Consider the following 11,735-nt stretch of genomic DNA (forward strand, 5'->3'; position numbering starts at 1 on the left):
TTAAATCGCCATAATTACCCACGTATATTTAGAGTTATTATTATAATTCATTTTTAAATTTTGGTGGCAAAATTGTACATTAAATATTCTATATTTATATAAAAATTATAAATTAAGGATAATTAAGTAATTATATATTTGAAAACTGCAAGTCTGTTTGGAACCCTAGAAAATAAAATTTTGACCATTATTATTCCCAAAAATAGTTAATAAAAATAAGATAATGATAAAAAAAATCATTCACTATTTTTTAAAAATAATAATGATCAAATTCTTATTTTCTTTTATTTTCCAAGCTCTTAATGATAGATTCATGTCGCAAAACATAAACCCATATAGCAAACATAAACCCAGCCTGCCTTCAAACCAAACTCGCACAACTCATTCGCTCCGGTATGCAAGTTTTCGTTTCAATTAGTATTTGTATATAAGCGAAAACTGTTGTAAAATTAGCATCACAAATTCTGACTAAAAGAAGTCAGGGACAACTCACCCACTTTAAAATTCTCAAGTATGTCTTCATGAATTCTGTTGCAAAACTGCTTGAGAGCTCTCTCATTGTTAAGATAAGCTTGTGGCTTCACAAGGTGCCACACCACATTACCACTCCTGAAGTATCAGGATGAGAAGAATAGAAAATTTGATGACAGAGCTCAGCACAGAGTGAATAAACCATTAGAGAGAACAAAAAGTGGCGAAAAACTATTTACTGCAACAAAGAATATTGGTAGAAGAAAGAATGAAGAACCATTGGTAACAATAATAATAACTGTACACCAGCAAATTGGAATGCAGTGACTGATACCTGCAATTTTTGCACTCGTGTACATGATCACTCCTGAGATGCAAATTAATGTAGTAAATCAAGTGAAACAGCCTGTAGCAAAATGATAAGAAACGAAAATTGAAGCAAAATCCAAATAAAGTCATGTACCTCAACCAATCTTTGGAGTTGATTCCACATCTGATTGGAATCCAGTTGGATAAACGTATCTCATCTAGTAAGTGCCGCCACCTCCACCAACTTTTATGAATAATGCAAGGGGCTCCGGCCTTATCTTTGAAAGATTAGCTTTTGGAACATAGAATTTCTGTTCAGTGTTTTCAATGGCATTAGCCATGCATAACTCTCATTCTTTACATCCTTGATAATAGAGATAAAGATAAACAGTAATTGAAACAAAGACAAACTCAAATTGTAAGTGATTGAGACAGACTTAAATTGTAAATTGTAAGAATTGTAAAAGTTACAGACTGTTGTAATTCTATAAATACTACATACCTGATAAATGAAACAACGGCAAAATTAATTTATGTTCCAGTCTGATATGGTATCAGAGTGGGAGGGACAGGGAGCTGCAGCTCTGTTTCTTCGGCAATGGGTAGGAGGATTCAGGAGCTCTACTTGAGACCAAATTAAGAAAAACTGTAGCATCACCATTTGAACAAGAATTGCCCTGAGGGACGGTGCAATACAACAGATCAACCTGCTAAAAATTCTAAGCATATCCTCTGCCAAGTTCTTACAATTTCCTCACTTCAAACATGACGAAGCCAGAAAAACCAGTACTCCAATTCTCATTCTTGTCAGAGTATTGCTGCAAAATGCTAGTCGAGTGAATAAGTCAGGAAATTCTCTAGCTCTTCCAATGCTCTAAGCAGATTTTTTTCTTCAAAGAACTTGTCACCACAAATTGATTGTTTTCACAGTCGCTTTGATGGAACTGAGTAGCATCCAAAATTCCTCAGGAACCACGTGTCCTTCACCCTGACATCTCTTTGACAGCTAGTTAGCATGGGTACTGAACCAGTGAACCATCTTGGAAGCAATATACATGGTGAGCCCCCATGAATGCAGTTCGATTTTTCATAGAAAAAGCCATCATCTGATTTTAACTTCAGTACTCACAAAGACTTTCTGCAGTAGAATATTCCAAGTTCCTATGACAGAACCAATTGATATCAAGGAATCCTGAAATGATTTAGAACTGATATCATGACATTTCTTTGCTTAATGGGAATGGGAACTGAACAAAAGCACCCTTTTGGTAGCAATATACATGGTGAAGCCCTTCTTGAGATACAGTCATTTTTTTCATGGACAAAGCCATCTTCCAATTTAATCTCAAAAGCTACAAGCGCTTTCTACATAAACCTCATACTGACATCACTTTTGTTAATCAATTAAATAATCAGCACTGTAATCTGGCATGTATCCTGCATCTCTCATCTCTTTAGTCAACTTTTCTAACAAGAAATAGATCATATCTACCTCTCCATGTGCTTTATCTCTTGCAATAAACACACTAATATCACCCTTCACTTCAATCCAACTGTGTCCCGGTTCCTTAATCACTCTATTGGTGTTCATGCTTTTCCTCACTTTCTCCACATCAGCCCACATGCCTTTTGATGCAAATAGATTTGATAACAAAACATAAGACCCACTATCTTTCGGTTCAATTGAAATAGCCATTTTTGCTGCATATTTTCCCAAATCCACATCACCAGCTAATCTACATGCACCAAGGAAGCTTCTCCAAACAACAGCAGCAGGCACAATTGGCATATTTCCAATAAACTCTTTCGCTTCTTGCAATTTTCCAGATCGCCCAAAAAGAGCAACAATACTAGCATAATGATCCATTCCTGGTTCAATACCAAATTCATCCTTCATCGAATTGAATTGTTTCAAACCTTCATCCACCAGGCCGGCGTGGCTGCATGCTGAAAGCACAGCAATGAATGTTATATAGTTGGGTTGTATGTGTTCATCTTTCATTCTCTGAAACATTTCAAGGGCTTCAGCTGCATGTCCATGTTGTGCGTATGTGCATATCATGGAATTCCAGCATACTACATCTTGTTCCGTAATAGCATCAAATAGCTTTCTTGCCTCTTCAACACTCCCGCACTTTGCATACATGTCCATAAGTGCATTTGAGACATAGGGTTCTAACTCAAAACCTATCTTTATAATTTGGTTGTGAAACTGCAAACCAAGTACCAAATTTGCAAGGTTACTGGCTGATGTGACAAGAGCCACAAAGGTAAAGTTGTTCGGTTTCATACCACCTTCAAGTTGCAATTTCAAAAACAATTTGGGAGCCATTTCACTTTGGAAATTTTGAGCATACCCGAACATCATTGCATTCCATACTACAATATCTCTTTCATCCATCCCCTCAAACACTAATCTTGCATCATCTAAACAAGAACATTTGGAGTATACATCAACTAGACAACTCCCAGCATATAAGTCTACGGATATTCCAAATTTTACAACAAGGCCATGGATTTGCTTGCTCAAGTCAACAGCCAGTAAAGATGCAGAGACCCCCAGAAGGCTCATAAAGGTCAACAGGCTTGGCTGAAACAACCTGGTTCTCATTCTCTTGAAGAGATTAACAGCTTCCAAGAGCTCATTATTTTCTGAATACCCTTCAATCATTGCATTGTAAGAAATCACATTGTGTACAGCCATAAGATCAAAAGCAGTTCTTGCTTCAGCCAAAGCATCACATTTTGCATACATGTCAATCAGACCATTCTTCACAAAATCATCAGTCTCAAGATTGGCTTTGATAGTGTAACAATGAACTTGCTTCCCTTGTTCTAATGCACCAAGAGAACCACATGAAGTGAGGATACTAGTGCAAGTAAATCCATCTGGATACCATCCTTGCTGGTTCATATCTAAAAACAACTGCAATGCGTCCAGGTCACAACCATTCTGCATGTATCCAGCAATCATAGTTGTCCATGAAATTACATTTTTACTTATAATGTGATCAAATATTTTTCGCGCAATTGCCAACTTATGGCATTTGGAATAGAAGTCCATAAGCACATTAATCACAGAAATATCAGCCTCTGCCCCACTTCTTAACACATAACCATGGATTTGTTTGCCACCATCAAGAAACCCCAGCATCGAACAAGCACTTATTACGCTTGATAAAACATATCTATCTGCCTGAAAATCAGTATCCTTCATTTGGTTAAATAGTTGTAGTGATGTTTCACAATCTCCTGACTGTGAATAACCTGTAATTATCGTAGTCCAAGTAAATACATTCTTTACAGGCAGTTCGTAAAAAATCAACTTTGCTTCTTCCATGTCCCCATTCTTTGAATAAACATCAACTAAAGCTGTCCCTACATAGATATTTGAATCAAAACTTGTTTTGATAGCAAAAGCATGAACTTGGGCAGCTTGATTTATTGCCTTCAATTGGCAGCAAGCACGCAAAACACTGGCTAGGATAAATTCATTTGCACGCTCAGAGGAACACCCCCTGAAGCAATAAAAAAGTACTAGAGCCCCTTCTCCATTACCATGATGGTTATAAGCAGAAATCATCGAAGCCCAAGAGATTAAATTCTTTTGAGGCATCGTATCAAATAGACCCCGTGCATAACTAAGAGAGCCAGATTTTGAGTAACCGTTTAGCAGAAGATTGTTTATGAAAATATCTGAATGAAGCCCTGAAAGTACAATATGGCCATGAATTGATCTGAAATCAATATGTGGTCTACACGAAATGCAGCACTGCAAGAGATGGGCAAACTCTCGCCGTTTTTCGGAGGATTCTCGAGCGAAGATAGAAGAATTATGTACCCTTGCAGAAGAAAATAACAAAATAGACAACAGAAACAAAATATAGTACTAAATTTTCATGAATGGAGAAAAATGTATACTCATACAGGAAAAACAGGTTCTGATTATGGTCTTGAAAAACAAAAAAGACCTCCATGAAAGGCAATAATTGTGAAATACCTCTCATTAGCTTTTGATTGCACCACAGCCTCTACATATTTCACCCCATTCACTGTGAGTCAAAAGGCAATTACTTAGTGAAGTTATTATATGTGCCATAATTGGCAGTATCAGAACATTACACGGGGATAACAATTTTTTTAGAAAGGTCATATAAGAATCACAATATCCTGAAAAAAGTACTTAAATAGGAAAAAATATAACAAACGGAGGCATATAAAATTCCTTGCTCCAAGTAAACAGTCCAAAAGACACTACATTTTGGAATTTTGTAGAATCCAGCATTAGTAATTCATGGAACTTTGCATCGTTAGTATGCCAGTTTCAATCTCATTAGCGGAATTTCATGCCACTTAAATGTCCTTTGCCGCATTTTCCATTTCCTAAGAGAATGATTTTCTAAATCGAACTTATTAAGCTTCAAGACGAGAATTAAGATAGAGTAACTCAGTTCAGTAGAGTCCACAGCACACCATAAAATAAGAGATCACTTTTTTTCTTTTTCTTTGCTTTTTGTTGGCTAAATGCTACATTTGCTATCAGGAGTCATTTCCAGTTTCCAAACATTTGGTAAGTACATATTTCTGTGCAACTAATAACCATTTCCATGTCTTAACTGGCTCAGCCTCATAAGATCCTAAAGTTGCCCTCAGAGGCCTCAGGATTTTCCAGAAAGCATCGGTAAACAATGACTTTCTGCTCGAACGTATAAATCCTATAGATATAGCCTCAACCTCCAAAATATTCAGTATCAGAGAATATTACAAGATGAAAACTCTGAGGTACTACGGGGCGAGAAACTCAGAGACAGTGCATGCAGCAGACAGCCTACTAATACAAGAATCTTTCCCTGGTTACATTAACTCTACTAGAATTTCAATTGCACTCTTTTTTAGGCATCCATTCAGCATACCATAACATATATGATTAGAAAAAGCCTAAAAGCTTAAATCAATTTGGAAGAGGGACAACTCCTGAGGAATTTGATTGTGCAATAAAATGAGAAGCTATGCTCATCAAAATTAAGCGTTGGTTCGTCCATTGGTTCAGTAGCACTACAATTAACCGGCTTCAATAATTAAGCTCCATAGCACACCTTGAAAACAATTATTCAAAAATTTAAAAACAGCAGAGTTGAATTAGCACATCTGCTCTTCATTTGACATGCTAGAGGTTCAAGATATATTAAACACAGCAAGTTATAATAAAATATGTTGACTTTATGTTGAGTACCTAGCCAATACTACCCAAAAGACCGGCATGTTAGAAGCGGAAGGCATAGGTACTTAACCCAGGACCATAACAGTACATCCATCGCCACGAGCCGACGACCATGACGGCTCAAGACTAAGCAACGAGGAAAACGTCCGGGGTTTGTCTTCAGCCCACACCGTAATGAGGGGATATCTAGCCGTAGCGTAGCATGGCCTGCGTCCAAGGGGAATTGAACTCGCGACGTAGCGCCTGCTCTGATACCAAATGTTGAGCACTTAGGAGCGGAAGGCATAGATACTTAACCCAGGACTATAATACTTTATTCCAACATGAATTAGTCAACAAGAAAAATCCGGAAAATCTGAAATACAGCAATATAATACACAAATATTCACTAGTTGAATGAGAAACACCAGTCTATTCTGTCTCAATCGATGTTTTTGCATCAAAAAATTTAGCAGGACTTCTTTTTTAGCAGGATAGTTGTCACCACTGTCCAAGAATTCACGAAGCATGTGGATTGGACCTTTGGCTCAATGGCCACATTGGGGATTTTAGTGTGAAGTCTCGAGTGCGAGTTTCACTCGGGTAAGAGGTACAATATTAAAAAAAAAAAAACACTGCAGAAAGCATAAAATAATGTTTTTAATTATGACATTCACTTGGCAGGAAACAAAGAGAGACAATTACTCCTTTCCAATGGTTGTGCCAAATGCTTTGATGCCTCTGAAGTATCTGACATGTTAGATCCCAGGGTTGGTCCAGGTTCTTCAGATAGTTTCTACATCAAATTCCAACACCAAAATAAGAGTTGAAGTAAAAACATCACCTATTTAAAAGACATTCAAATGTTCCAAAACCCATCACAGCATAATCAAGAGCATGGACATACAAACAGAAAATTTGACATTAATTTTTATCCACCCACCCCAAATGTATATAAGGCAAGTGGGTAAGGTATCTTTTTTTAAATGGCTAAGAACAACAGAATAGCAACAGATATGAACGTTCAAGATCAGAGGTCTGAACTTCGGTAGACATTTGGCTAAAAAATTTCTAACCTAGATTAGTTTTTCCTTCTGCTTTCACAGCAAGAAGAGCTAGCATAAAAGGACATAAGGAAAAAGTTTCTCATTGCAAATTATATCAACACGAAAATCTGCAAAGGTTATATTCCCATGGAAATTTTTTCACATCAGGAGCACTAGTCACCTCCCTAAAGTAAGGAGATTAGTTGGATCTCTCACTTATGATGCACAATATATTACAATTTGAGCATTTTATTAGAAATCTTGTCAACAATAGTAACAGCTCCCCTAAATCCTCACCTTCTCCAATTTTTCCACAGGTTCAACAGGAGCCTTTACATCAATTTCATCCTCATCGTTATTAACTGATCTTACTGCACTACGACTTGTTGCAAGCTTCTTCATTTGTTGTTTCATTTCCACTCTCAGCTGAAAAATTGGAGATAAATTCTTCCACTGATTTTGAATTTTCTTCATCTATCTCACTTTCTAGTATGCATTCTTCAGGAATATGCTGCACCGAGTCACATAAAAAGTTCCACTACATGTTAGATCATTCTCCAACAAACAAAGTTGCAATTGTATGGGATAGACGAATGAATTACTTTTCAAAGAAACGATGGATTCATACAAACAGAAGAAAGAGAGCAGAATTCGCAAATCACATCTGGTGCAAAAGCTGTGGAGTCTAGCACAAGTAAAAGAACTTGTAAACCCCATGGAGGAGCTCCCACTGATCTTTCTAGATAAATCTCAGCTCCTGTGCACTCGTGAATATGTTTTATAATGACCAGTATCAAATTTATCAGAAAGAGAAGGTGTTTTTCGAAGTGACAATTCAAGCGATTGAATACCAAAACCAATTTCTGATTCCTACACTTGTAATCTACTTGCGTATAATGCATCTTGAAACTTATGATTCAGAATAAATTCTAATAAGACAAAACCACTACCCAACATAGAAACCTGAAACTGATCAATAGTAGGTCTGCCAACTGAAAGTAGCTTTAGTTGCCTCACCTCAACTGCATTGCATACCAAAAAAGGAGAGAAATGGTGAAATTGTAAAGGGGGTTAGTGCATTTTCAAAAAAATAAGATAAATGTAGTGGGAGAATGAGTTTATTAAAAAAATACTCTGATAGATTTAACCTTATTAAGATACTTTTATTTAACTTAATAAAATAAGATAAATAATTTATAAATTAAAAAATATATATTAATTTAATTAAATATAAAAAATAATATACCTAAACAAACATGGTTGCTTTTATAATGTCTAGAGCAGGTCCAACGCTACTAGCGTCAATAAACTTCTGACAACAAGAAGAGAAACATGTAAAAACAAAAAATTCACCGATACAAAACCAGCTTGAAGGGCTAAGTATGGATACAAGGATGAAGCATGCTAAATAATATCAGAGGAAAGTGAATGCACCTGTTATTTGAAATCGAGTTAATATGATAATCATGAGCATGAGCATATATCCTCCGACATCTAGCAATGAGACTAGTTTCATGGCTTGCTACCTAAATAAGAAAAAAATAAACCACATGATTAGCATTTGTGACAATATAACATTTTTTGGAGAGACAACAAGAAAAAAAAAAATCATTAAGGAGGTTCGATAGAGAAAAATGTACAACAGAGGATCCAAAGGAGGGCAGCACTAAAGCCACCACAATAACAGAGCTGCCGATAGGAGGTGCTGTGGAGCTACTTCATCTCTTGCTAAAGAGTCTGCTACACTATTCGCAGACCTAGCGCTATGCTGCCAATAAATGATGACATAATTAAGAGATCGAGCACATGCAGGGGAAAGTCATACCTTCCTGAACTTCTTCTCCAGCAGTACGTTCACCAAATACCTGAGAGACTTTCCACTCCAGAGGCGGCGGCGGGCTCACAGCAGGAGCAGCATCCGCATCTACCCCGCCGTTCATTTTCTCCGAAGAATCGACCGGCAAAATCAACCACAAAGCATCACAGATCGACATATTTCCCTGGTATTATACTCCCCATGTACATGTAGGCATGAGTGAGTGGGATTTCAATAGTATTGTAAAAAAAATTTATTACCAATAAAGTAATTTTTTAAATATTAAAATATCAAAACGGTGTTTCAAAGTATTAATTCTTGTTTTAAAATGTTCAAATTCCATATGTAAGTGTAAGGAAAAAAGGAACAAAATTATCCTATTTATCAAAGAATTTAATTAAAGATAATAAAAAAATTCACATTGAATATTCTCATCAATTAAATCATATTTTAGGAAAAAAAACACGAATTGCTTGTCCTAGCTAGGTAATTGGTAAAGGCATTTGCGTTGGTCAAAAGGAAATACGCAATAAACCTTTTCGATTTTTTATTTGTTAGTTGCTTATGACCTTAATTAGATCAATTTTTGGAAATTTTTAATTTAAAAAAAACCCGACTCGTATGCCATGAATTTACATATTTTATAGGTTCTAGTCTTACATGGGTTGAATTGGTTTTATATATCAAACTATGACTTGACACCAAAACCCGTTTAGTATTGATTGATTAACTCAAATTATATATTTATGTCTATTTATAGTATATCATGTGACTTTTTATTTAAAAAGAATTGGATTTAAAAGCAAATTAACTAAATACAAGAACATAAGAGCTCAATTGATGCCAAAACTACGAAAAAAAATTGTTTTTGCTATTTTAACACTTAAATATTTTATCTTTATTTAAATAATAGTCCTTTACTTTGAAGTTATTGGGTCTAAGTTGAGATTAGTCAAAAAGTATAACAAATATTTAAATATTAAAAGAACAAAAAAGGAGTTTTTTTATTGCTTGATTAAAAAATAATTTACAAGCATAAGAAAATCAGCCAAATGGAGCAATTTTTATTATAAACAAGTTTTAATTAAAATATAATTTTTCATTATTTTATTATCGTTGAATTGTAACCATGCAAATGGTCTTTAAATGTTACAAAAGTGCAAACAGGGTTTTTCGTCTTATAATTAGGATTTGACTCGGACTCATGCAAATCTGAGTTGGATCGGCCGAATTGAATAGGGACTTGACCTGTCTGAAGGTGTGGCAGTCCCACACGACTCAATTTGCATTACTTAAAAAGGAAATTAAAGCAGCCACTAACCCGGATTATTTTCCGAGTCGGACCGCCAAAGTCGATTTGGAACTCGGATCAGTCGGGTTGAATAAGGGTGAGTCTGCGTGAGTCTAACTTCCCAAGCCTATCCGTCCCTTTTCAAAATTGAGTGAATCTAATCAAGTCATCCGTCAACTCACCAGGTCGAAACACCCTGATTCCGTAAGAGTTTGATGCGACTGCAACCCACCATTCCAACTCGCGAGAAAACAAAATCCAGACGACGAAGAAAAGAGGGCTTTTAACATGCCAACAGAGATGTGCGGAGTGCGCTCCAGTTTTCCGCGTCGGTTATCTCTGACAAAAGCAAGTCGATGGAAGGAAGAAGCATCGAGACCAGCGACAAAAATCAACGTCTTGCCGCCGGATTTCCAAAGAAGAAAGCAAACCAGGCACGGGAGTGTCCTTATTTCACCTTCTCTTAGAAAACGAGAGGTCCACACCGTTTCACACCCGTACACTTATTCAAAGACGATGTCATCAATTTACATAAATTTTTATTTTTGGAACTTATATTAAATCATTAATAATCATTAATAATTTTTTAACCATGATTTTTATTATTTTTATAAAAATTCATAATAAAAAATATTTTTAATTATAACTAGATTTTATTTTAATTACTGGTATAAATAACATAGACTTGATCGTAATATTGTAGATATATTTATTTATTTAAATAAAAATATCAATTAAGTGTATCCACCTAATGTTTTCTTATATAAATAACCGCATATACATTGGATTTTTTATAGCAATTTTTTATCAAATTTCGCTAAATAGTTTTTTATCAATAAAATATATTTTAAAAATAAATAATATTGTTTTTTCATTATTAGGGTCATCAATTTTAATTTTACATTAATAAATTGTATTTAAATTATTTATTGGAGACAAAAAAAGCACGGTAGATTCGCCTGTTTTCAACCGCTGCATTTGAAAGCAATTTTGTCCTTAAAAGCGGCCCCACAGTGACATCGACGTGACGTTTCATAAACTTTTTATAGAAAGGAATTTGAGCCACTGGATAGTGGTACGTCTGCCCCAATAATTAGTCGTCGATTAATCAATATTTTCCTGCCACGTCTCACTGCTTTGTTTCCTTTCCTGGTAATGATTTGTCGTATCTCCTTTGGTACTTATCTTTTCTTTTCGGTTTTTTCCCCTTAAAAAATCGTTGCCCGATTCGCTTCTCGCGGTCATCGAAAGCTCGGAAAGCGTAAGCCACGGATTCTATAGCTTTTATTAAATCTGGAATATAGCGAAGGTAGGATTCCGAATCTCCACGTGTGACGAATCAACACGTGGGGAAAACGTAGCGAATTGTGCGCGAGTTGCATTAACCGTAAACGAGGGTAAACCCCTCGAGGGGGACAGCGAACATGAAAAGGCGCAGTCAGTGGCTTCGCTGCCTGCGGCTTGGCTCGAACCGCTACGACAGAATTGTCTTGAATTGGACGAATTATAAGTTTAATAAAGTAATTTGACACATTTTTATTTTTGATTAATTTTAGTAAGTATTATATTTGAGTTTTTAATAAAGTTGTCGTATGTTATTTA

The 11,735-nt window shown here is 35.8% G+C and overlaps 1 protein-coding gene across 2 annotated transcripts; it reads right to left on the bottom strand.

The window, feature by feature from the left end:
• Positions 1-418: 418 nt before the first annotated feature.
• On the bottom strand, positions 419-8,981 carry LOC137936659 (pentatricopeptide repeat-containing protein At4g39530). Of its 2 annotated transcripts, XM_068781471.1 has the most exons (10): positions 8,852-8,981; positions 8,461-8,552; positions 8,273-8,338; positions 7,990-8,048; positions 7,324-7,537; positions 6,686-6,776; positions 4,781-4,832; positions 1,283-4,622; positions 935-1,091; positions 419-838 (listed from the first exon to the last, which is right to left on the bottom strand). In XM_068781471.1, the coding sequence occupies exons 5-8, from the start codon at positions 7,498-7,500 to the stop codon at positions 2,177-2,179; spliced, it is 2,766 nt and encodes a 921-aa protein (XP_068637572.1). In that variant the 5' UTR covers positions 7,501-7,537; positions 7,990-8,048; positions 8,273-8,338; positions 8,461-8,552; positions 8,852-8,981; the 3' UTR covers positions 419-838; positions 935-1,091; positions 1,283-2,176. The 2 variants fall into 2 exon arrangements, with proteins under 2 accessions (XP_068637572.1, XP_068637571.1); XM_068781470.1 differs by lacking the exons at positions 7,990-8,048; positions 8,273-8,338.
• Positions 8,982-11,735: the final 2,754 nt, after the last annotated feature.

Source organism: Aristolochia californica, unplaced genomic scaffold (assembly GCF_029961685.1).
Source record: "Aristolochia californica isolate CCGP_79_NKW_82.1479 unplaced genomic scaffold, dmAriCali1.0.hap1 SCAF_7, whole genome shotgun sequence".
In the NCBI taxonomy this organism is placed as follows: domain Eukaryota; kingdom Viridiplantae; phylum Streptophyta; class Magnoliopsida; order Piperales; family Aristolochiaceae; genus Aristolochia; species Aristolochia californica.